Raw genomic sequence first — 27,476 nt, 5'->3', positions numbered from 1 at the left:
AAAATATCATCACACTTTCGCGACATGCTCCTGATTGTGACGACAAATCCTAGGAGATACAGTTATTACCTGCAAGGTGATAAACACCGATAAGATTCACAAAGAGATCGAGGAGTACTCGGGTCTTACACATTGTACAGAGTTTCATCTTGTTGCTATACGCTATAATTACAACAAATGTTTTAGAAGAAGTGTTTATTGACGAAAGGCCACACAACAACTTAGCTCACCAATGACACAATCTTTGCATCAGGGCCGTTCTCGTAAAGTCGTTTACAAAGGCGGATTCGGAAAAAAGTCATCCATTCCTCTTAAGAAATTTTCTCATTTTTTCCTTGCAAACACCATTTCTGCTTTACCAAAAACTTCAGATCTTAAAATTTAGTTTCTTTTGGTCTTCTATACTTGACAAAGTTCAACATTTCGTTTCCCACAGAAATGTTAGGAAAAAGCCATTTCCCTCTAGGCAAAAATCTTCAAAATTTTATATAAAATTTCAGAAAATTCATTTTTCAAAGCTACGACGATTGCACAAGTAATGTGCCAAGTATAATTTTTATTAGGATAACGTAATTTTTAATTAATTATACTTTCAGTCTAAAAGTAATTTGAGTTGGTATCGCAGGTAAATGCGGTCTTAGGGAAAGTAGTTTACGCGCCGGATAATTTTCCTAAAACCAAGCGGGTTTTGCGGGAAAACAATAGACAACTACGGCACACAGAACGAGATCTCATTAATCTAGTTAATTGGATATTTTCCGCACTGTCCTGCCTTTCAGAATTGAGTCAGAAAATAAACTGAATTCAAACGCTTGTGTCGAGCATGCGTGTAAGTGCTAAACATGTTAAAGAGAAAATGAGATTATACTTTATCGGGAAACTGATAAAAGCGTTACAGCGTTTAAGAGTATAAAATCAATTGAGTTACAGCGTTGCAGCCTAACTGCTTAACACAACATGGATATTTCTACCAAGTACGTGTGTAAGGAAAAGATCATTCATCCATGAAACTTGTTGTGGCGAAGTGTTCAAACTGTTAGCCAGTCATACATCACGGACGTGTATCTAACTACACTATTAAATCCTCGACATTTGCATACAACTGCTTGTCGTAAATAGTCATGTTGATCAGCTTCTGCAGAAAAGAATAATATTATAATCAGCATCATTAAAAAAGTGTTTCTCCTATAAGCGTTTATCCTCACAAGTGGTCAGCTTTTCACACCAAAACAAATTCAAGAAAGTAATTTAAGGCGTCGTCGTCTGCTACTCTTTGTGCGTCTCAATGCGGTTTTGCAATCACCCTATGATCTTTTAATTGTCATTGAGACATTCAGGTTCGCTTCTTCCCCGTTTTTCGTGGAGTGCCTGCTTCAGTGACATAACAAGAAGATGCAATCCAAACTTCGTAAAAATTACGCTATCTAGGCTAAACGCTGTTAAGTTTAAAACCCTAATTAGCTGAGCCTAAGCCAGTCGGTCTAACGTGAAAAGAAACTTTCATGTTGATCAAAATTCTCACCTTGTGTAGGGTTTCCATGTGCTTAAGCTGATTTTTCAATTCAGTAAAAGTTGGTCTTGCATCTGGGTCATTCTTCCAGCATTTCATCATAATCTGATACCTGGTATTGTTTAAATGATCTGTCAGAGATTTAACGAACGTTTCCTTGTAGGGTGAGAGAGAACGAATTGAAAAGCACTTACAATTCTTCATCGACGTGTTGTGGTTTAGGCATCCTGTATCCATCCTGAAGTAAGTTTGCTATTTTTCTTCCATCCATTCGTGGGTAAGGTGAACCACCTGGAAGAACCATAAGACCATCGAAATATAAATGGGACGAACAAACGACCTTCACTGAAACATCACATGTGTCACTTGATGTACTTTGAAGCTCATTACGTTTCCCTAACTGAACACGATACATTGTTTAATTAAACGTGGTATATAGCAAAAACCATCCACAAGGCCTCATAAACTTCCATTCGATGTTACCTATGGTAAAAATCTCGTACAGCAAAATTCCATAACTCCACCTGAAGAAAGACAAATCAAACAAATATAAATTAGGTAAAGGGAGACATTAACATTTTATACGACAACTAACTGAAATATATACGTTATTTGACAAGCATAGAATTCATATCCTGATTAAAACTGATAACACTTAGAGAAAGATATTTTTCGTTTTGTCACGAGCGTATGGTAAAGAAAAAATTCTAAGTCCCCACGAGGATTCGAACCTCAGACCTTCGGATTCCGCGCTCCGATTCTCTCTCTTATTCTATTTTACAAAAATGACTCTATTGACATCACTGATCCTAACAGTATGCAGGACGCGTGTCATAGGAACTTCGTAATAGACCTCGCTCATCGTAGAGTCTCTTTGACTCAGTGGTAGTGCATCGGAGCGCGGAATCCGAAGATCTGAGGTTCGATTCCTCATGAGGACTCTAGAATGTTTTTTATCGTCCAATGCTCGTGAGAAGATGAAAAACATCTTTCTCTATTTCTTTATCGAGCTCAAAACTTACCATCTCTCTTATTCTATTAATAAAACTTGTTGGAAAATTGCTACGGGTAATAATCGGGTATACTTACACGTCACTTTTGGTGGTATATTTACCATACATCAAGGCCTCATAAGCTGTCCACTTCACGGGAAGACGGCCCTAAAGATTTCAAGTATCACTTTGTGAAACAGCTGAAAAATTATAGGAAGCGACCGGTCAAAGACAGTGATATTTAAAATAATAATCGTATTCGAATGGCTGTTTTCATTATGGTCCCATCCAAGGATTTTGTAATCGAAATCAGGAGTATATCAGCTCTACCACAACAATGATCGTGAAAGATCAGTAAACTGAACGATATATAATACCGCCCCCACCTCCCCTCTTTCTTGATTACCTTAGTCTTTCGTTCATCAATATTTTCCTGCTGCACATCTCTGGCCATTCCGAAGTCTGTCACTTTACAAGTTTCCTTTTGCCCAACCAACACATTACGGGCCGCAAGGTCTCGGTGAATGATCTAAGAACGCATTGATACGAGAGCAAAAATTAGCGATTCCAGAAGAAAAAGAACTGGAATGAAATGATTCAGATACGAAAATAGAAATATCCAGCGACATTATATGGTGTGTGTATTTCTCTTTCTTCGAGATGGCAGAAAATTAAAATTACTATAATTACTGCTCCATGTTCCAAAGAGAAGCAAACTACTTTATTTCTGTAATATCTGGTTTTTTCATAGAAAGCTTATCTTAAGATTTTACTCGAAATAGGATTCTGTAATGTAGCAGTTTAGCAACCAAAGACGAATTTTTGAATTTCAAGTTTTAATTCCTTTTCTTTCTTGTCACTAAAATGGAAATTCGTTGTACACTCAGTTTAGGCTGAATAAAAGATCCTATTCATTCACGTCTCCGCCTCTGCCTACACGAGAAAAACCCAGATATTTTATTTCGATGAGATGCACTTGCAGCCATGCACAAATATCGCCATTCGCACACTGAAATATAACTTAGGTGATGACGTCAAATTTGTAGGGTTCATGGCCCTAAAGAAATAGCCTCAACAAGACGGTAAGAACACGTTTGCATATCCCGGGCGTGATCTTGTGAAGACATAATATTCCATGCAAGACATAGCTTAACATGATGATACACCTTACAAGAAGGTTTTAGAATTGTGTTTCTTTGGTGCCTTCCAAATTAACTTACAGATTTTGAGGACAAATAACTCATTCCATCAGCAATTTGCCAAGCAAACTTCATCAGCTGCTGTGACGTCAGATTTGTTTGTGGTTTGATATCCGGGTCTTTGAAGTAAGTGTCTTTCAATCCACGGCTCTTTCTCAGGTAACCCAGCAGATCCCCAAAAGGCACATATTCAATCAAAACCAGCAGCTGATCTTAAGAAATTAAACAGTTTCTATTATATAATTCTCTCTCTAAAAAAACTAGCAATAAGTAAAATAAATAAATAGCACAGTTAGGGTCATTACTTTTGAAAAAAACGCAGGAAAACAAGATGTAGTTTTACGAAGAAAAGCTAAAAAACTTTGTAACGATCTCATAAGAAGGTACAGACCAAATATTCCCTTAGAAAAAGCGATTCTGCTTATACAAAAGAATGGCTTGTACGATTGCAAATATTTGGTCTTCGTCTATCAGCAAATCCAAGAGCGTCGCTGTTAGCTAAAAAAGGATAAAATTACCATATGCGATGGTTGTTTGTTGTGCGCAATTGTGAGGCAGTGATTCTTCCATTGAAGCAAATTATCAATGACGAGAAAGCGTTACAGAGTAAATCAGATGCAAAATGTGTACAGCAAAATTAGACCTCATAATCAAAGCTTACCAGATTCTGTAACACATCCCAGAAGTTTAATGACGTAAGGATGTGGTTTCAGCTGCTTCATTGTGTCAAGTTCTTTCATCAAATCTCTCTTGTCCGATTCAGTAGCGTTTGCTGGAACGTTAAAAACAAGGAGTAAAATTTGGTTAACGGGAATAATATGCAAAATGTCGAAATTGCCACATAAGTTATCAAATGACAAATAGCTAAAAAGTTACGGTAACCCGGTAACAGTGTATGACTGTAGGCCAAGAGTGTCATTAAATTTACAGTACAAGAACTCACTTTTAAGCATCTTAATAGCCACTGTGGTCGTTTCAGGACTCCCTCGAAGTCCTACTGCTGTTCCCTTGGCAACCTGACCAAAAGCACCTTTACCAATGATTTTTTCTATGGTCACGTGGCGTCTTGGAACTTCCCAGCAGCGTGTTAACGGATGAAGAGGCACGTAATCAGCACCTGAAGCAGTACTTTGTGCTTTTCTATCATGTTTGTTGACTTCTCTGAGATTCATGTATTCTGCAGGAGGCTGGGTGAGTTTTACTGTATCGGGTAGACTTGGTTCGCTATCTTCCAATCCTGTTTCATTCTATTAAACCAATATACCGTTAAGGTATTCATATACAAATCTGTTATTAATCCCAATAAAATGTCCCACATGTTTATAAAAATCAGATTACCCGTTTTCATCAGACAAACTCTTATATTATTCCATAACAAGAGATTATTTATAGTTTATAATCTCTTTCCCTTAAATATTACTAATATTTCTTATTACAAACACTTTGTTCTCTGCCATTGAAACTATCATGTCCAATGGAGCGACCGAGGTTCACAGCATATTCGCTGAAGCTACAAACTGCAACATGAAGATTGCGATTGGTAGTGTATTTTTTGACAAATACACACACGAAAAAAATTCTTGCTGTACTCAGCTCCTGGACTAACGTTTAGAAAATAAGGCATCAAGATAAACAGACGGCCAAAACTACGCGAAAAAAGATTATTTACAAAGCAAATATCAACCGGGTGCAGACAAGTTAGCGATCTATGAAGTGAAGCCACGCAGTTGAACCAGGGACAATCGAAGGAAAATCCATGGAGCAGCTTGGTAAAGTACGTGATCCCAGGACAAAGACCCTATCGAGTCAAACTTCTTCCTATATTCTATTGTACCTGTTATTAATGCATTATGCCTTTTTCGTAGAACTACACTTTTTTTCCTTCCTATTTGTTGCAAGCGTTTATTTCCTTCTAGCGAGTAGAGGTAAAGTGAGATTACATAATTACTGGCCACACTAACATGACCTCAATATTTTGCCTGTAACTTACGTAGGAAACGCCTCTTTCATCTTCATAAGTCCTACAATTGATCGAGAAAGCACACAAATATTTATGACGAGCTGAGAATCTCATCAGTTTTAGTGGAAGTTTGTTATAAGATGATACCATATCTGGAACATTACATCGACACAATCCAAGTGGCAGCGAATTCTTACCTCTGTTTCCCAACAGCGCCTGAAAAAAAACGAAAGGAAAAAAAAGACAAATGATGTGGATGTGGGTCAAGATTTGCTTTTGCTTAATAAAGAATCTTGCAGCCAAACCCTCTATCATAGATTATGAATTTTTTACCTACCTTTCTTATGTAGCCAGATTATGTAAATAATTAGAGGAACGATTATGAAGGCAAGAACCCCATTTATGGCTAACGAGACGTTGTTAGATGGGCAGGTACATTCCTTGGGACCTAAAACGAATCATTATACAAAGCTTGATCAGGTAACAATCAAACCACATTTACAGTGATCGTGGTCAGTACACTGCTCTCAATACATAGCTTACGCTCATGAACGAAAACCGTCTACTCTAATTGGCTGGGTACTAAGGTGCTACTTTCTCTATAATAATTTTAAAAAGTAAGATTTTGTTTAATTGAATAAAACAAAAACAGCGACAAAAACAAAACTTGGAAATATATGACTCGCAGAACTGAGTTTTTTAATTAAACAGATACTGAATACAATTAGACAAAGTCCATCTTTGGACGAATACGCGTAAACATTTAACAATAATATTTCTTTGTAAAATTTACCTTTTGTTGTGCTTTCCGAGCCGTCTGTGGGTATAAAAACTTGTTTAATTGATTCTGGATCGACTTTAAAACCTCTGAATTTGTCTTGCCTTACAGCAACCAACAGGACAGTCAAAACATTGCTGACAACTACACTTCGATTGAACCTCATCATGAAGTCGAGAACAACACTGCCACACCTAGGTAAGGGGGGAAGGATGTAAAATGTCGAATCGAACACCGTGCCGAAAAGGGTAAGACGCATAAGTTATGACTGATTACACAGTTGGTATTAAACAAAACGAAATCGTGGGAAGAGTTCATTTAAGTTTGCAAGTAGTTTCTTCATCCACTTTTACATTCTTCACCTATTCAAACATTTGTCAACTTTGGAGAATAGAACTACAGTACCTCTTCCTAATATTTGTTTTATCTCTCCCATGAAAGCTTATTACGATTACAGTACAAAGCCATTTGTTACAATAAATAACATTTTCATTATAGGACCTTGTTGCTCTCTTTGTTTTGTGAAAAAAATTGTCGCTACCCTAATTTAAATAACGTTACTTGAGTAATAGTTAAACAGGTTATGAATTAGGAGACCCGCAGTACTCAATTTACGCAACGTTACTCTTGGGGATACTCTTGTGGTCTGTTTTGACGGTTTATAAAATGAGTAGCCTAAAGATTAGAAAGAATCCAGCACCAAACAAAGTATGTTACCGAAAGGACAGCGTTTGCAGTGAGAGCAATTCGACGAAGGCGTACCTTGCGTGACAAAAAACTGAGTAACCACACGGCTTCAATTGCATAATCAGTCATAATTTATGCATCGTGTTCTTTAGGGCACGGTTCTCTATTCGGCATTCTATTTGTAGTTTGGTGACTTTTCAGTGTTAAAATACATTGAAATTTAACCAAAAGAGTATTTGTGATGTATAAACCGAGGTAAATAAAATTAATCCATGTCATTCTGTGTCAGTCTATTGCTGTACATTAAGTAACATGTACTTCAAATGTAGATTATTTTGCATTAGATAAGATTTTTTTAAGAGCAAAAACACCATTTTTAAAACTAAAATACGCCAACTAAGAGAAAGCTTCTCCCCACCCCAGAACACAGATTTGCGTTAGCGTTTGTTGTTTCAGTGCTGAGACAAACTGCACCTTACCTGGAGTTCACGGTGTTGGCGGATGAGCAGCCAAACTTAAAGGCAATTTGACAAGCCTATAAGGACATTTAGAGAAGAAATGTAAAGTCGAATACTTGTTTCGTAATTGAAGATCGTTCAAAATGTCGTTTTGTTTTTACAGAAATATTGAGATTTCGTTTAAGAGCAGATTGATTAAGATTCCCTTTTAATGATAAATTTTATGGCAGTGTTCTATACACTCCGGTATACGGATCAAGTAGATTATCTAACCATTTCTGGAAATTTCGCGGCAACTTCTGAACGTCTGCTACAATTCCCCTGTATTGTCGCTGTCAGGTAGACTTCTTTGCTTTCTGAAGCTAAAGAAAAGCCGTGTCCTTTTACATTTACAAAAATTATGTAGAGCCTTGATTCACAAAAATTGCTGAGAAGTGGTTCCATCCAACAATAATTCTGCTTGAACATTGTCCAAAAATCCAAGCAGAGATCGTTCTGACAGTGTGCTACTAAGCTCGAGAGTAAACTTATGTTTTAATGCACGCAGTAGCATGAACATGTTACGATTAGCCTTGTTCACAACGTTTTAATATTTGATACAGAAACTTGTAACATGTGTAAGTAGGCCTAAAGAGTGATTGAATTATATTATTTTGAACGAGTACTATGGTTCCTCCCCCCCCCCCCCAGCCCGGTTTTGCATCGCCACATGAATTAAGTTATTTGTGTTTGAAGATGGCCAGCATATGCTTCAAAATATTCATTAAACCACACCTGGAAGGAGTCTTTAGAGAAATAAAAAGAATACTTTTATGCATCTATAATTATGCATATTTTTACTCCTTCCATTGTGGAAGGTACAGCCTATTTATCATAAAGATCTTTTGAGTCGCTGCACGACACCTGACGAGATTCACATAATCGTATAAGTTTATATCAGAAGAAAGTAATTACGGAATAGTAACAACTTTGCAAACAAATTTTTTCAATTTTGATATAGATTTAGCAGTCTGTGTTATGACTGTTTGAGAGTCTACAGTCCTTCGCTAAGTTCCAGACTTTTAGTGACTTAATTCACTCTTTATCTTTTACTCAAACTTATTTCGTAACACCAAAGAACGTGCTATTATGATGACATAGTTTTACATGGTGCTCAAAAGAACGTCTATAAAAAAACATTTACCTGCGGGAGCCGTTTGGGATGAAGTGGCAACTGTACTTGAAACTGTTTGAACTGGAAAAAAACAAAATACGACTTAAAATGATCGACAAGTAATTTTAAATTTTATTTGATCATCATACCAACCTCAAACCGCTTAATAATAGTACGTTAGCTTAAATAACTTTATTTCACGGAGGTTCTGGGTATGATAGACTATAGTTCCTAAAACTGTTATTATTATTTATATCATTGTCACCAACATTATTATCATTGATATTATTATAACTATCATCATGATTGTAATTATTCTCATTGTCAACACTATCACTAAAGAGCACCCAAAATGTCAGAGAACTAAAGACAGGTCCATAAAATCTAAGAACAAAACTAACCTTTCAGTGTTAACCTCAAAAGAACATAGATATCAATGGACGCGGCAAAGTTTGAAATGTGAGGTCAAGTGACAAAGTGTTAAGTGTTAATATGTTAATGTTATATATCTTCATAATTAATTTTATTTAATTTTAAGGTGGAGCCTGTTGGTTTTCAAATATCGATAAAAAGAGAATTTCCATGTAAAATGGAAAAGGTTTTCTGTCGCGTTAAACTTTGCGTGCAGTAAACGCTAGCTGATCGAATAAGGCCAGAGACCAACGCCTGACAGCAGATCGCCTCATTAGGGTACGTATCTCGTACCAATCAGATTACCGTATAACGGTATGTATCTCGCACCAATCATATCACAGTATTTGGATATCTTGCACCAGTCACAGCGTTTGGGTATTGTTTTCCTACAAATGGTGTCATGGAATCAAGGGGCTGTGCACAAAGAATGACACTACCAGAACGTTTGGGCTTATTCATTTAAGAAGTGTGATGGTTTGTGGCATTCGCAAAAGCCTTGTCGATTAAAGTCGAGATTTATCGAGGTGTGAAAGGTTCACTGTAGCTAAATACTATACGTTTAGCGCCAAAAAAAGAATGCACAGTGTCCTATTTGACCGATAGACGAATATTTAGATGTAAAGATGTGCACATGTGTACTTGTATACGTGTGATTCGACTGGAACTAAACAATTAATACAAATACCAAGTACAAATATAACAACAACAAGATCAACGACAGAGCTACACGAAATAGAAACGAACTTACAATTTGTGGCGTACAACTAGGTCCGTTAGTAAACCTCTTAAACAAAATTAAAACGGCGCTAGCAAAACTAACGAAATGACTGACTTATTTGAAATCAACTATCAACTCAAAATCAAAATAAAAAAAAAATCAACTCAAAAAGGCGGGCTTAATTGAATGGAAACCGAACATCACAATAGTAATTCAATTGAAAGAAAAACAATATAAAATCTTTTCGCAGTTACTTGACAATAAATAGAAATGCAAACTCGAGTTGCTACATTCCAGCCCCTTAAGTTTACTTCAAGTATTGGGCGACTAGAATTCAAATAATAAATAACGTAAGAGTCCCCTAAGTTAGTCCGCTAGCGTTCAAAGTTCACGCACATCTGGTGCACAAATTTAAAGGCTTTTTCACTTTAAATACACAACACGATAGTCGGGTGGCAAATTTAAATGCAATCGAAGGAACAAATAGTTAGTAGTCAAAAATTCTAAATCAATAGAACTGCCACTGTTGAGAGTCAGTGGTCGACCATTGAGAATTCCCTAAATGTCCCACAGACTCATGAACAACCGTAACGAGTAGCTTGGTTGGTGATCCGATGAAGAATTTTGAAGCCGACCACCACCTCTCAATTTTCCTGCTCCATCTAGAAATGGTCTCAATTTGATTCTCCTGGGCTCAAGTCTAAGAGGACATAAACCACTGGCGAGAAAACTGAAAACTCTTGCTCTTAAGGAATTCTTTCTAAATCTCAGACGCCAAGCAACTCCCTTCTTAAGCTTAAACCGTGATGAGTATTGTCATTAGGTTCAATGGTTGTTTATCCTCCGTGAGAGTAACATGGTTTGTTCGAGCTTGACCTCTGACTGCTGGTTCTTACTCAAAAATGCTGACTGATGAGACTGGATGGGTGGGCTACGATGTTTCACGATGTTTCCCGCAAAAACTTAGGGCCTCCTAACCAAACTTCTTTCTTTAATAACTCCTTTACCGTCAGTCCTCGTCTGGCATCTTCAGCTAGGTTGATGCTTGTTGGCTCAAAGTTCTACTGGGAAGGTTCTGAGCCATCATGTGTCACTGCCGAGCGATTGGCCACAAACTTGCAGAATCGTTTGTCTCTTGCTCTTGATATATTGGAGGACAGCTGTGGAGTTTGACCAAAACTTTGTCTTAAATTTTAACGAAATTCTTCTTGTAACGTCTGATTCATTCGGACAGTTAAAACAATAGCTGACAATTCCAAACTGAGTATAGTCATCTGTTTCACGTGAGCTAAGCGAGATTTCCCAGCGAATAAACTGCAGTGGGTACGACCATTTTCATTGACGACTCTTGCATATGAAACAGTCCCATAACCAATCTGAGAGGCAACAATAGGACACACAAATCTTCTCTCAATTTCCAGGCGACTTCATTTGACTGCACCGATTTCAAACAGTCATCCACATAAAAGTTCTTCAATTGTAAAAGTCATCTTTGTCAAAGTCTCCTGCATTGTCTAGAGCCATCTTTCGAAGACCAAAATTGTCCCAACTTGGTGAAGACATGCCACCAAAAAGGTGTACTCAACAGGCTCCTTAGATAAGGCATCGTCAGGCCACCAAAGGAACCTTAAGTTATCAACATCGTTTGGATCAACGTTTACTTTATGGAACATGGCTTCAATGTCTGAGGAGAGAGATACTGGTTCTTGACGAAATCTTAAGAGGACACCAAGCAGGCTGTTAGTTAAGTCTGGACCAATTGGTGGTTGGTCATTGAGTGATGTCCCTTTGTATCGGGCTGTGCAGTCAAACACCACTTGCAGTTTTCCAGGCTTATCATTAGGATTGAAGGCAGCATATAATTGACGGATCAATATCAGTGTCTAAGCAACTGCCCACCTTTCCCTCCCCTAACCCAACATTAACCCTAACTTGTCTGGGTTAGGGAGGGGTAGGTGGGCAGTTGCCCAGATACTGATATTAATCCTAACTGACTAGTGATACCTTAACTCGAGGTTGTTCATTGTGGTTTTTTTAATTTTGACTCATTTTCGCAAACCAATATTTTAATTCATTTCGATAACATATCAGTTCAACTGATACTGACATCTTACACTACATCTGAAGAAAACATTCCCTATCCTCGAATATCAGCAATCATCCTTGTTGCGGAACATCAACAAAAGCCTTCATCTGCTTGAAAATACTGCTAACTAGCACATGTGTTGATCGCCAGGTAAAAAACGTCAACCTCATCACCAGGGTCTCTATTCCTCCCTGTTCGGGGCTGTAATGATTCACTGTGTGGGAAGTTTTATTGACACAATGTAAACTAGTATATAACATCTTTCCCGTTTTAATTATAATTCCAAAGTACTTTAAAATGCTCAAAGATCTTCCTACTCACCCTTTATGTTAAGTCTCACAGTGGCTTTTGCTCCATCTCCAACGACATTACGTGGGATACATTTGTACTCGCCATAGTGCTGATATCGATTGACGTTATTGAGAGTGTACTCACTGTTGCTGTTTTTGCTTAGGAGGCTGCCATTGAAATAGAACTTGTAAATTGACACTTGTGGCACAGCAGCCGTAACTATGCACTTGAACGTAACAGCGTCTCCTTCAGTGACGGTATTTTGTGCAGCATTGGTAGTGAGCCTCGCACCTTCTGGTTTGTCTACAAATTTAAATCAAAATCTCAATCTCAGTTTATTTCATCGCTCACACATTTCGCCTGGTTATAAATCACAACCTCTTGTGAAAGTCTAGAAGGTGCATGATACTGCAACAAGGGAGGGTTAATCTTGTATCAGTCTATGGAGTGCCTTGGGCAGAAAATAAAACGCTTTTGTAAAAGTGTAGCAAGTTATCTACCCATAATAAGACTGCTGAAACAAAACGACCTTCAAATTTTCTATTTGAAAAAGAGCTCAACTAAACAAGATAAAAAGTTGACTTCATCCTTTGCACTTAAAGAAATATTTGTTTATTTGTGCAGAGATAGAATAGATATTACAGTAGCTGAACATGCTGGTGAGCAAGTAATCATGCAGGCTGTAATACGGCTGTTCACTACGACTGCTGTGAATCTGACGGAAAGGTTGAAGGTGTTGCAAAGACTGTTGAGCTGAATTTTTCGGTACTTTAAAGCTGGCGACAAAACTCTGCCTCCAAAACTCTGCCCGTGTGTAGCCACTCAATTATGGAACCTTAGCCGTTAAATTAATTATGTTATGCTGATATCACGAAGATTATGATCAGTTTGCGCAAAGCGAAACCAAGGTGATTTTAGTCGAATTATTTTTCGCCAAGTAACTTTCGCCGATGTTTATTGAACCGCAGGAAACTTACATAGAATGAAAGCTAAGATGTAGTAGTATAGCAGTATATTGCAACATTGTGTTAATCACAAAGAATGACAACGTAACCTGTGACATGAGTTTCGTTCTTTTGAATACGGTGCGTTATCAGATCGAATGAAATTTATATCATATGTAAGGTTAGATCTTAAAGTTTAACTAATTTTTGGTTTAAGGAAGCGAAAATTGAAAATGCTCACAAACACGGTGAAATTTTTTAGAAAGCAACTTCCCTTTCCTTTAGGAGTCTCTGCTGCCAAACGACAAACACCATCTTTTTCTCGTCATGAAGCAGGACAAAGAAAAACTGCTTTCGATTATCTTCTAATAGATAATGAGACAAAACTATCAAGTAATAAAGGCTTGGAAAAATGTTTTCACCAAACAAAGCCTACGCGTGTCTGACGTCATTATAAGTATATCAACAAAAATTAGTACGCGAAAGGACACTAAACTTAATTATTGTCAACGTAAAGTTGCAAACAACAAGGTAGTTTGCATGTAATGTAAACTAAAAGAGGCCAGTCAGATTACAGACTTTTTGATCTGACTTAGCCGTAAGAGCAGTTTAAAAGCCCAAAATCGTGCACTTCAGCTTCTTTTATAACTGCCATTGCAAATCGTAGGTATGCAGTTTTAGTTTCAACCGATTTTCGTACCTGTCAGCTGGTCTCAGCTATCAGTAAAGAAAACTGTAATTTCTCAGCCGACAGAATTTTTACCAATTCTAAGCTTTCTATTAGGAAATAAGGTTAGAATATACTTACACAGAACTACAATTGATGTGTCAATAGAAGTGACTTCCACTGAGTTATTATTATTTTTTTTTTTTTAATTGCAACACGAAGAACACTACTTTACAAAACAAGACGAACACTACTTACAATACCACCTACAAGACGTTACTTATTCTACTTACTATATAATACTTCCTTAGACTGCAATTCTTACCCTACTTTTTAGTTTTTTTTTTATCGCTTACACACCTATGTATCTATTAAATTATAATTCAAAATGGGTTTCCATTTAGCCTCTAGCATCTTCCTATCATTAAACTTAGCCGCAATGTGACATTCAGTTTCATATTTTCTTTTAACTAGTTCCTCATACGAAGGGAAAAAAGGAAGACTATTATTCCTACGGCAATTCCATAAATGTAGCTTACCTAAAACGATTAAGTAATTAAATAAAGAACAATTAGTATCTGTGACACCAATTAAAATAGTCTTTAACTCAAGTTTCCTTTTTTCTTTGGCTATAGCGATCCAATAAGATTCAAATTCTTCCCAAAATGCATGTGAGTAAACACAGTAAAAGAATAAGTGATCAATTGTTTCCGCACTAGTATTGCAAAAAGTGCAAAGATCGCTTTGTATTAAACCTATCTTAGCTAAGCGGGAATTTGTGAATAAAATGTCATTTAGTATTTTAAATTGAAAGCATTGCACATATGTCTCGCAAATACAGGACCTTATTAATGAGAAGGCCTTTTTTGTTTCCACATCATCAAAAGAAAATTTAGATTTCAACTTTGTGAAGCCTCTGGACTCTGTCGCCTTACTGGATATAAGCAAACCGTAGAAATCCCTAGACTTGCTAAGTGCTGGATCAAAGATTTTATCACCGATTTTAAATTGCAGTGATCTGACATGATCTTTCTTAATTTCGTGGCATCGAATTCTTAGATGACTTGGTACTGCGCAACGAACACCAGTCCAGGTCAGAAAGTTGGAATCTTTTAAACCATTACGTTTTGCAAGGTTAAAGGACTCGTTGTTACTCAAATCAAATTTTAAGTCGCTTAAAAGAATAATATTTGCGCTATTATAATTATAATAGAATAAAGGTTTGCCGTTTACTCTAATGTTATGATTGTTCCAGATGATTGTTTCACGTAGACTTACAAGATCAAATCTAGAACGAAAATCTGACCACCAGTGTAACATCTCCTTATAAAATATTAGGGAAATGTTATAGTCATTAATATTATAATCACAATGAAGAAAAAATTCTCCACAAAAAGGTTTTAGTAAATGTAATAGATACGCTTTCCAGGGATAAAAGTTATCGCTTAGAAATCTTCCAATCCATGAAAGTCGGAGTGACATAATTGACGTTGTAAAATCAGTTACCTTTAGGCCACCAAATTCAACATCATTTATTACTGCTGTCCTGGCGATTTTATCAGGACCCTTCCAAAGAAAATTATATATAATTGATTGAAGGGCCTTTATGAACTCCAAAGGAGAAGGAAGAATTGACGAGATGTATAAAACTTTAGGAAGTAGTAAACTCTTAATAATTGTAACTTTACCAAACAGAGAGAGGCCTCTCCAACTCCACAAGCGTATCTGAGATTTAATTCCTTTGAGCTTATCGTAGAAATTCTTTTGCACTGATTCTTCGTTATTGTAACTAAAGTGAACCCCTAAAGCTTTTACAGTTTTACGCCATTTCAATGCTAGAGGTGTTTCGATGTTATTACGGGAAGAGCCAATCCACATTGCTTCGGTTTTTGTATAATTCACCTTTAGGCCAGAACATTTTTGGAATTGATCAAGTAACTTAAAAAGGTATTGAGCAGATCTGATATCCGACACAAAAGCTGTTAAATCATTTGCATACTGTACCATTTTGAATTCTTTTTCATCTATTTTGATTCCATCTAATTCTGAACATGAGCGAATAGCGACTGCTAGTAGTTCCATAGCAATGATAAACAAGTAAGGAGAAAGGGGGTCTCCCTGCCTTAAACCTCGATTTATTTCAAAGCTAGCTGAGAGCGTTCCATTGTTGATAATACAACTTGTTATGTTACTGTAAAAGGTTTCTATCCATCTTGTAAGACTGGATCCAAATCCAAAGACTTCTAAGCATTTGAACATAAAATTCCACTCCAGACTATCAAAAGCTTTCTCAAAATCTATAAAAAGTAGCAATCCAGGGATTTCATAAGTTTTCGTGTAATCCATTATATCTAGAATTGATCTTGCGGCTTCCCCTATGTAGCGACCTGAAACGTACCCAGTTTGATTGCTATGAATGATTTCGGGTAAAACTTTGACAATACGGGTCGCTATAACTTTGGACGCAATTTTGGCGTCGACGTTAGTCAAGGATATTGGCCTCCAATTTTCTAAGTAAGTCCTATCCTTGTCCTGTTTCTCAATAAGAGTAATCACTGCCTGTCTCTGAGATGGGGACATTTCCTTCTTCATAAAAGCTTCATTAAATGAATTAATCAAAGTATCACTAAGTAATGGCCAAAAGGTGTTATAAAATTAAATGGGTAACCCGTCGTTGCCTGGCGTTTTTGCAGTTGGAAAAGTTTTGAGAACGTTCTGGCATTCTTCCGCAGTTATTCTACCCTCACATATTGTTATGATAGTTAAACAAACGTTTGGCCTCGTTTCTAAAGGCTTTAATCTACAAAAACCTCGTGCTACATATACTTCACAAAATGGCGTCTTCACAGAACGAGTCCGCTGACACATGTGTTGACAGGCACTAAAAGGTATCGGTGTCCCGGATTAACAATAACATTAACAATGTAAATTACGAGTACCGGTAAAGTACTTAAATGAAGTTTCCAATGTTTGACTGTCACTACACATATTATTCTTGAATCATGTGAAATACTGGGTAAATTTGGACTATCGAAAAAAATCGATGATTCTGCATTATCTAGATTAATATTTCTACTACGATATAAGTTCTTATAAAATTTGCGTTGTGAATCCATAATCATAAAGGGGTCAGTAGAAATTACACCGCTAATGTGCAGCTTTCTTACATGCTTTTTAACATGGTTGCGTTTCTCGAGATTTAAAAAATATTTGCTATTCTTTTCACCGTGTTCGTGCCATCGAGCTCTTGCGCGTAGTATAATCCCTTCTACTTTGTCCTCGTACAGTGCTTCAAGATCCTGCTTAGATTTTTCTAGTGCCAGACGCGTATTGTTACAAGGATTTGTGTGAAACATTAGGACTGCCTCCTGATAACGTTTATTTAATTCCTCTTCTTGTTTCCGTTGAATGGAAGCTATTTGTTTGGAGAATATGATGGAGTTTGACCTTATATTAAACTTGATCCAATCCCACAAAAGTCTGGGATCATGTATATCTTTACCTGCATCCAGCCAGGTCGGTAAATTGTTTGTTATCATATGTTTATAATTTTCATTTGCCAATAGAGAAGTGTTTAGTTTCCAGAAGCCAGCTCCTCTTCCACTTGATTCGATTTCTTCAAGTTCTAAAAAAATAGCGGAATGGTCTGTTTTGATCGAGGGTATGATATCGACCTTAGTTACCAAATCATGTAATTTATCGGATATTAGCCAGTAATCTAGTCGGCAAAATATAAAAGGTGAACAACGCCCCCAGGTAAAGCTTTGCAATGTTGGGTTTTTTAGGCGCCAAATGTCGTGCAGACTGAATTCATTTTGCAATTCATCTATAGAGTTGATTACATATTTTCGAGGAATCGGTAAACCACCTTTTTTGTCAAGTGTGATGTCGAGAGGACAGTTAAAATCTTCACCTATAATAATATGTTTTCTTCATTACCAAATTCGTCATTTCTTAATAATTTTTATAAGTTACGATAAAACTTGACAGCATCGGCGTCTTTGTTTGGGCCATATATGTTTGCAATTGTGTATATCTCATTGTTAATAGCAGCTTTTAGAACAATAAACCTGCCATCCGAACTTATTTCACTTTGTTGAATAATAATGTTCAAACTATTCTTTATGAGAATTGCAACACCTCTAGCATTTGTACTGCCGTGTGAAAATAAAATAGAAGCGCCCCACTCTTTTCGCCACTGATCCTGTCGTTCTGTTGTGGAATGAGTTTCTTGTAAAAATATTAAATCGGCTTTTTGCTTTCTACACCAGGAAAAAATTGCCCTACGTTTATGAAAGTTGCTTAGGCCTCTAACATTCAAGGAAAGAAATTTGATGCTTTCAGGCTTAGCTTTCGAATTATACATTCTTAATGCAAGAATAATTAAGTGTTATCACATTTATAATAGGTGCTATTTGCTCGGAAGATGAATAGGATAGCAAAACAAATGTAAAAGTAGTAAGAGAATAATTTAAGTTTTGAACAAGAAGTACAACACAGACACAAAACAACAACACACAAAATATACAAACAAACGAAAGCGCACTTACTATCTCGGTTGCTGCACACTTTCGCCGAGATCTCCATGGCAAATGGTTGTATTATACTATGGTATTAAAAGTGACAAGCAGTTTTGCCAGCGCCGAAATTGTGAACAAAACTATAAATCATACAGTTCATTTAGCTATAAATACAATTACGCAGTATATAATGACAACAAAACAGCAACATAGGGATTACTCATGTCTGATTTTAAAGGACTTGAGACCTTCAGAATCGATTTCCTTATACAGTATCTGCGCGGGAACTGACCATGGGATGAACGCGAACTGGACTCCTTCTCTTTCTTTAAGTTGCTTTAAATGATCTTTCCGTAGTTTGGCTCTTTCACTTCGAACTGATTTTGACACGTCGTCGGATATGAATATCTGACTGTCGCAGAAAGGGTTATCTTTCAGGGTGAAGGGGTAAGTTTCTAAAGAAACTGTGGTGCTGCGTCGGTGGGAGAGTATAGAAGGTAATTTAGTGTTAACAACTGGGTTGAAAACGTAAATTAGCCACCGTAAGGAGTAAAAAAGCTGACGTTTCGAGCGTTAGCCCTTCGTCAGAGCGATTAGGGTGTTTGCTGCAGCCTTTAAAATTCGTCCTTTATCAGGATATCTAAGTAAGTAGACATGGATAGGCCTTGACTGCGGAGCGGTAGCACTCGCAGCCGCTTGGTTGATCTTCGTACGGTGCGCTTGCATGACTTCAATATTATCGAGGCCCATGTGCTTACTGAAAAGTTCTTCCTCTAAGAATTCTTCTACGGAGCTGCAATCTTTTTCGGCGCCTTCCTTTTAACCCCATATGATCACGTTGTTCCTCTTGGACCTGTTCTCCAAGTCTTCAATTTTCTTGTTCAGGGCGTCTATCTCTTTGCGGTTTGCCTTCTCTGCAAGAGCGCTTTTAACCTCGGTCACATCGTGGTCTAAAAGTTTGTAACTATCTTTCAATTCGTCGACATCCTGAGCGGTTTTCTTTTGACTTTTTTCCAAACTTTCTAGCTTCATCAGGATGGCGTTCAACTTCGACTCTTGTTCATCTTTAGCGGCGAGCAATTCGTCCATCTTCGCAAGTACTGCGTCTAGCTTCGCTTCAGAGTCGGGCATTTCGGTTCGTTGCTTTGCTTTCGACTTTGTTCGTCTAGCAGACATTCGCTTGTCACCAATTAATAAACTCAAAAGATTATAACGCGGTCATAGTAACCTATTAAGGATCAAAATTTTGAAAGTTTCATAGAGAGAGCTCGGAGCCGCGTCCGTTCAGCTTGGCGTCATCACGTGACCCCTTCCACTGAGTTATTGGCTCGACATGTATATTGCCCTGCATCTGTTCTGTCTATATTATCGAACTTTAAAAACGTAGCTTTCTTCCCTGAACTTATTACTGCCATTGCAAATCTTGGGTTTGCAGTTTTAGTTTCAGCCGATTTTCGCACCTGTCAGCTGATCTCAGCTATCAGTAAAGAAAACTGTAATTTCTAAGCTGACAGAATTGTTACCAATTCCAAGCTTTCTATTAGAAAATTAAGGTTAAAATATACTTACGCTGAACTACAATTGATGTGTCAACAGAAGTGACTTCCACTGAGTTATTGGCTCGACATGTATATTGTCCTGCATCTGTTCTGTTTATATTATCAAACTTTAAAAACGCAGCTTTCTTCCCTGAACTTTCCAATACCCCATTTCTAATCCATGCCACGTCCGGCAGTGGTTTCCCAGAAGCTTCACAAGCCATGGTGACTGGGGATCCTTCAGTGTAATATTTTCCTCTTAAAGAGATGTTTATAAGTAGTGCCTCTGAAAGGTAAAAGGGATTATATCATTCCTTACATAGCGTAGCAAATCTTACTTGGACCGAGTCTTAAAATTTACCCAATTTCAATAAAATAAACAAAAGCATCCTGTAATTGCATGGTGCCCAATAACCAACTAGTATAAGGAGGCTCAGGGACTAGCTACTGGAGAACTAGCTCACATGCTAAATTATAAAGTACAGCAGGTAATTTAGTGTTAACAACTGGGTTGAAAACGTAAATTAGCCTCTTTACGGTGGCTAATTTACGTTTTCAACCCAGTTGTTAACACTAAATTACCTTCTATACTCTCCCACCGACGCAGCACCACAGTTTCTTTAGAAACTTACCCCTTCATATAAAGTACAGCCCCAGCCTAGGGAATTAAGGGCTAATTCAGGAAGTTACTCTTTAGGCTAAGGACCCTGGCTTCTGAGCTACTTCCACTCTAGAGGATAAAATTGCTGCTGCCCAAACAAATAGGAACCGAGCCAATCAAGGCACACCCCACTTTGAACTTGGTCTAACAAAGGATCTACAGGAGACATCCTCAGCCCAGAGAACTGAAATTTTCATGAAAGAGAAACTATGTATTCTTCACAATAAAAAGAATATACTAGTGGCAAGCTGAATGCTGCTTGCCCATTACTTAAAGTTAAGAGAAGGTCAAGTCTAAGTAAAAAAAAAAACCAAGATGTTTGGCCCTTGATTTTTTCTACAAGTGAAATATGAGGCATGTATTGGCTTTGGCTACAAAAACCAAATGCAGATAATGATTCTTTTGCCCTTTAAGCCATAATAACTTGGTATCTTTCCATCGTAATACAATTTAAAAAGAGAAGTAGTGCAACAGGTATTGTATTACAGTTAAAATAGGCCAACAGAACGTAGCAAATGCATAACTAAAATAAAGGAAAGAAAGAAGATTATGCAATGGCTGGTGAGCTCAAACAATTTTTGTTTATGAGTCAAGCAAACAATGAGGTAAATTGTTCATGAGTATTGAGATGTCACAAACGTTTTTAACTTTGATTCACAGTCAAATTACAAGTCTCAATTTGCTCCTTAGTATGAGAAATTCCTTGAGGAAGTCATCATTCTATTGGCTAAATTTATATCTGCAAACCTCTCAGATCATAGAATCCTTAGAAAGCAGCAAGTGGTACAGTACCAACTATAATTGCCTTTGGCAAGCCCTTTTAAAAAGGCATGAAAAGCAATACAATCTTTTTCACACCAATTTAATTTCACATGCTGCCTGTGATTGGTCATGCAATATTTTCCTTCACTGATTTAGCAAAATCATACAATCAGTTAGTTGTTACTATTTATGACTAACCGTTTTTGACAGCTTTGCCAAGAGAAAATCTCAGTACTCAAAATAATAATGTATGCTTAACAGAAAAACCCAGTAAATGGTGCCAGAAGAATAAAGCAGGAACTCTCCGATAACTCTTTGATTTCTTACTCATGAGTGACAGGAGAGTAAATGGTAGAATTTCTTTTCTCCTTTTAAGAGTGTGGTGTTGCATGCCAATTAAGTAAAAGTAGCACTTTTGTTCCTAAAAGCTGGTTTGCAAGCCACTTTCAACCCTGCCTATAAGGTTTGTGCATGTTTATATTATTGTTTACCTTCTCCAGATCTCAGGATACTGAGAGACAGTGTTGAAAGCATTTGATTTTTGTCTGATCATTAAATGTTTCTGTCTGAAATACATACCTGCCACAATAAGCTGCACTGTACTTTCTACCGTGTAAGAAAAGCTTCCCAACATTTCACATCTAAACTCAGTATTGTCTCCAGGGTTGATGTTTTTGATAACCAGGGTAGCTCTTCCTCCAATTTTAACTCTTCCTTTGTAAGATAGAGGAATAGCAGGATGTTCTTGGACACCACCACTGTCATTAAAAATCATTCGGACAAATGCACTATTTACCAGAACACTATAGATAATTCCCTGAATCTTATTATGTGGATCAGTGTAGTCCCACACCAGGTTGGCATCACTACCATTGTTAAAATAGCTTGGATTAGAAGGTTCCTTGGTGAAGTGCACATCCACACCCCCTGAAATAGACAACCATAAACATAATATTCTCAGCCCTTTAGTTCCATGTGTAATGTTAATATTTAGGAGGAAGGGCTTAAATAGAGTCAACCACAGAGGCACTTTTAGTGTAAGCAGTAAAAACAATCGCTATTCACTGATATCAATTGGCTTGAAATATACTTTCATTTGAAAAGAAATAAGGTTCAATAACAGTAATGTGTAACTATTTGTGCCTTTTGAAAATCATTTTTGACAAGTTCCACTTTCTTTGATTTCCAATTTGTGTACAGTGGTGAATTTTCAAACTTCAAATGTGCATGGTACACTTGAAGAAATTTTTAGAAGAACTTGTTGAGGTGGAAAATGAAAAGTGGAAATGTCCACACATAACATATGTTAAACCATTAAATGAGGGATTTTCTATTCCACTCATTTCGTTTTCTAGTCTATTGGCTTCTAGTTTTTAAAAATTTGTATGGTCTTATCTCGGCACCCTACCCATCACATAAGATGTGCAGGACAGAAGAAAACATACAGAAAAGAAACCATTTAAGTGTTCTTGATGACCAGAACAAAATTATTGTGGGCTTTAAAGTTCACTGCTGACAATTCACGTCTAAAAATTGGGAAAGAAATCAAAGATCATGTGCATCACTTCTGTCCCTATTCTTGTTCTGCAGTGTATAACCAGAACATATTTAGCATGTTCCACTGCCTAATAAGGTGAAATGACATAATAGTAAATAAAAATTAACAAATATTTGAGGAAGGTAAAGTGTATATTATTCATTGATCTACCCTTTGCCTTCAGCAAATAATTTTTTTTAATATAATCACTCAGGTGCTTTTGAATTCTGTTATAAATTCTGCAAATAAAGAAAACATTGCACACAATTTTTTGTGACAACTTTTTTTATTATCTGTACACATGTACCAAGATGAGCAAGAGGTTTTAAGAGGTTTTCTCAATTGAATCAGCAAAAACTTCGTCCCTTTGTTTTGAAAAGTGTTCTTCTAATCTTTTGAATATCTTTTGTGCTCTTTGCAATTTAATTTTCCTTTATTGCATTTATCACTTCTGCGTGAACATTTGACAAAATGCGAGGCAGCCACTCTGAAATTTAGCGCTCTTGCTATAATCACCCTGTGCACTGTGATTATATAGCAAGATATGATGCAATCCTCAATCAATCTGAGCATGCACATCTCTAAAATCAACTAAAAAATTACATTAGTAGTAGTAGTCAATCGTTGACATCATCACATTACACCTTGAAGTTCAGACAACAACAGCAAAAACAACATTGCAGTGATCAATCATGTCACATGTGCATGATTTTCCAAAAACTTTGGCCCATTATGCTGGCATAAAAATTCCAATGTTATTGTAAAAAAGAAATTAACCACAATTTTCCATTGTCTGTAACCTAGCATTGAAACCACTCAGTTGCACCTCCTTTAGCTTTTAATATCTTTGACCTCATTTCTATGATCAATAAGATTTTATATAATTAGCTGAATTCTACACACATTTTGATTGGTTCTTTCATGTACATGTAGTTATGATCTATTGGAGGACAAATGCATGGGTGACATCACCATTAACAATTTTTGACTATTCATAGAATAAAACAAATAGATTCCATGTTGCTGTTGCTATGTACGTTATAAATCATAGAGGATGTCAAATTGTGCTAAGAACATCGGTGATACACTCAACTGCACCTACCTTGTTCTAGGCATTCAGTAAGTAAAACATAGCACAATAGTAAACAGTGCTGTAGTCTCCCTTGCTTTTTCACTCCACTACTACTGCTTCACCTTTGCTAATTAGCTCCATCCATTTTCTTAACTGAATGCCTGGAACAATGCATCCCATGTGCCACTTTTTTGTTCTTACCATATTCTGATATCCATATTCTGTGATCTATTACTGAACAGGTGTGCAGGATTTTTTTAAGTGTTTTTGGGTAAATTAATTTCCAAGCACACTGGTGGTTAGCTACCAGCTATTCACCTCAGCTCAAAGCATCACACAACAACAAAATGGCTACCCACCCTGCTGTGGAAAGCTAAGAAAATATAATTTCAATAAAAGAAGTTGCTGTCACAAAAAATACAAAAACAGCAACCAAGTGTGCTTTGCTAGCATTGAATGGCAAATTAACTAACCTTTCAAACCTTAATTTCTCACAGAAACTGTGCTGTAAAGCTGTACACAGGTGAAAGACAAAATTCAACTTTTTTTGTACCTTTTTACTTTTTGTACCTTTGTGTCATTAAGCATTCTGATATTCTACTTATCTGCAGGACAGCAGGACTGGTACTAAATGTACTTATTACATAAAGCACTTCTGCCAAAAAATAACTGGTTTTGGTAAATCCTTGATTAACCTGGAAAGCCAAATTTACTCTTGCTTTTTTCCACTGTGATAATCACATATTAGAAGCCTGAGAGAAGCCAGTTGGTTCATACACCTTGGGACCACAAATCATTAAGTGGTAGCATCTTTGTAACATCTTAAACTTAATATTAATTTTAGTTTATTCACTCGGAAGAATCTGTTTCCATTTACAACAACAGTAAGTTTGGAGCAAGTGCATTACCAAGTTTAATATTATACTTTAATTGGTATGACTGAGTTCCAAAAATGGTTAAATATGGTTGGGACATGTAAGAAATATAGATGCTTCATAGTTAGTGAGTGCGTGCAATTTCAATTCTTGAGTTGTGAAGAATAAAACAACGAGTGAGGAACAAGCAAGTTTTTGGCTAGACTATAAGTAGATAAAAATCATACAAGCAAACTAAACATGATGAAATTTGAGGAAGTGCGGGCTGTGTGTGATTCATATGCAGAAAATAGAGGGACATTTACATTCCTGCAAGAACAAAGGAATGTCAAAAACAAGGAATAAATTAGTTGATTGAAAAGCCTTTGTTATATAGCATGGGAATTATAGTGCTAATATGAAACAGATATTTTTGGTCATTCACGTAAGCACAAATCAAATTGCAATCATGGATTGCAATGTTTTCTTGTCAGAGTCAGAATCTAGAAATTTAAGTCTTTTATACCATTTTGGAGGAGATTTCACTTAAGTTCCCCAGATTAAAAATGTCAGGGATTGATCAAAGCATAGGTTTAGACAAAGATTGTGATAAGTTTGCACAAGGCCAAATCAGAATGAGTTTCTCCAATTTTCATGAAGTGCAGCTGACCTCTTGTTTTCAACCTTGAATTCATGATTCTACAGTTGTCAGCAACCAGCAAACCTTGCTGATATTCACTTTCATTAACTTTAGCAAGCCCCCACAAAAAGAAAGGCAAAAAACCCACACTATTTTTCCCAGTGGTCAAAAATTTCATCTTCTACTTGTGATTGGTCAGATGGTCATTTCTAAATTGTGAGAAAAACCATCCTACCTATAAGAATTTGTGCAGTTTATTACAAATCCTTTTTTGTTTTGTTATAATTTAACTTGGAGTAAATCTTGGTGTGTATATGATAAACAAAGATATCTTCACACACATTTCAAAAAGTTTGGTCCTGGTTAAAACTTCTACTGTTTTTAAATATAAAACAAAAATAAATCGTTCACAACTACCGGTGTGGGATACCACAATCATATGTGCATGCAGCTAAAAACCGGTCTAGTAAACAAATCATACATGAAGGTATAAATAAGCAAATACTGCTCAATTATCCATCCAAGTGTATTATGTAGTTTCTTTACATGATTGCTGCCTGGAGGAAGAGTCACACTCAACTTAGCTAACAGCAATTATCCTTGCTGGGGTCATTATTTTCACCAATAATGAGTGGAAAAATTGGTAACAGCTCTTCCCAATAATAAATGATGGAAGGGAAGAAAGAGAGTTTATGTACAGATGGCAACTCTCTTCTGGGCAATTGCATAGCCATCATGTTTGTAATGGAAAGCCAACTAACAAAGCAGTAACTTTTCTAATGGCTAAAAAGATGACTCACACTAATCAAAAAAATATTGTACTTCTAAGTTTCAATGTTTATGTTAAATCCTGAACGTATGGTATTGTTACACTTGAAGCATACAATCCTTCGCTCTTGATTCCTATCGCATCATGGTTATTCAGACCTCATTTATCACACGATTGAAATCCCAACTACATATCTAAATTTTGAAATACAGAAGCAGTTGAAAGCCTCCTTGGAGTTAGGAAATCATTTGACGAAAATCACGTTCGGTCGGCGTTTTCGATGTCTAAGCTTAAAATGGCACATGGTAAAAAAATATTGTCAAATCCTTGTACGGAAGAATAACTTCACACTCACCTGACCCGTGAAACTTTACTAGCAGAAGAAAGAACTTTACTAGCAGAAGTAAGCAAATCTCATAATCACGCAAAGACACCATCCTATCAGACCTTTGCTGATGCTTCAATGAGGGAAGGTTATGCATAAATCTTACGGAAGTCTCTTGAAGGGATGGACTAGAAGGCACTCTTCGCTTTGAGACTGGGACCGAGTGTCACGATCATAGTCGGCAAATTACCTGAACAACATGACGGATGGTGCGATTTATGGTAGAAAACTCCATTTATGCTAGACACTTAGGAAATTTGCATGAATTGTGGAAAATTTTCTTCGGGAGAAACGTTCCATTCAGATTAAATTATGCGTGAAACTTGCGAATGTGTCGAATGAGAACAAAGCCACCGATCGATCACGCGCGCGTAGATAAAAGTCACGCAAATAAAAAATAACTTGTAACAGACAGATTTCAACTCCTCTTTCTTGCTTATCAACCTTGGATTCTTTTCCTAGGGTTACTAAATATAATCAAGATCGGGTTCCAATGATCTATCCCCTGTGGGGATGCACAATTAAGAGTACCCATATTCCTGGGGCCGGAAACGGAAGTCAAGTGGATGACAAGTGAGATAATAACGCAATCCAGACGCGCAGAGTGAGTCAGTACATAGCAAGAAATGCGAGAAAGTCAATTTGAATACATCTTTTTTTAAGAGTAATTTTCCTCGATCTTGATATCAGCTTCTTCGTGTATCTTCGAACCATGTCATCCAAAAACATCTCTAAGACTTTTAGTTTTGTGCCCGGTGTAAAAAGGGACTTTACGATACGGTATGGTGAATCTGTACTACGGCTACCTTGGCCGTGATAGACTAGGGTGAGTACGGCGTATTTCCCTCCAAATACGAATCGTTAAGTTACAGCGACACTAC

General features: G+C 36.9%; 1 protein-coding gene and 1 pseudogene across 1 annotated transcript; both read right to left on the bottom strand.

Moving 5' to 3' along the window:
- Window positions 1–180: 180 nt before the first annotated feature.
- On the bottom strand, window positions 181–26,688 carry LOC149043772 (uncharacterized). The gene is made up of 20 exons (XM_089210686.1): window positions 26,566–26,688; window positions 21,918–22,265; window positions 19,947–20,201; window positions 12,277–12,549; window positions 8,768–8,818; window positions 7,858–7,946; window positions 7,606–7,661; window positions 6,455–6,633; window positions 5,999–6,109; window positions 5,859–5,877; window positions 5,692–5,722; window positions 4,645–4,948; window positions 4,363–4,473; window positions 3,723–3,913; window positions 2,909–3,031; window positions 2,600–2,670; window positions 1,994–2,034; window positions 1,705–1,801; window positions 1,523–1,622; window positions 181–1,135 (listed from the first exon to the last, which is right to left on the bottom strand). The coding sequence occupies exons 1-20, from the start codon at window positions 26,645–26,647 to the stop codon at window positions 1,070–1,072; spliced, it is 2,598 nt and encodes an 865-aa protein (XP_089066812.1). The 5' UTR covers window positions 26,648–26,688; the 3' UTR covers window positions 181–1,069.
- On the bottom strand, window positions 18,594–19,508 carry LOC149043773 (uncharacterized; annotated as a pseudogene).
- Window positions 26,689–27,476: the final 788 nt, after the last annotated feature.

This window comes from Pocillopora damicornis, chromosome 6, assembly GCF_964200805.1.
Source record: "Pocillopora damicornis chromosome 6, jaPocDami1.2, whole genome shotgun sequence".
Taxonomy (NCBI): Eukaryota; Metazoa; Cnidaria; class Anthozoa; order Scleractinia; family Pocilloporidae; genus Pocillopora; species Pocillopora damicornis.
The sequence above is the reverse complement of the archived record's forward strand: the minus strand, read 5'-3'. Positions and strand labels throughout refer to the sequence as shown.

What these genes read in the sequence shown, in the direction of transcription:
- LOC149043772 (XM_089210686.1), bottom strand. Translation starts at nt 26,647, where the DNA reads ATGGTGTCTTTGCGTGATTATGAGATTTGCTTACTTCTGCTAGTAAAG. An exon ending in AGTGCAGCTTATTGTGGCAG is followed by an intron (nt 20,202 to 21,917) that starts GTATGTATTTCA and finishes TTTACCTTTCAG; the next exon opens with AGGCACTACTTATAAACATC. An exon ending in GTACGAGATTTTTACCATAG is followed by an intron (nt 1,802 to 1,993) that starts GTAACATCGAAT and finishes TGGTTCTTCCAG; the next exon opens with GTGGTTCACCTTACCCACGA.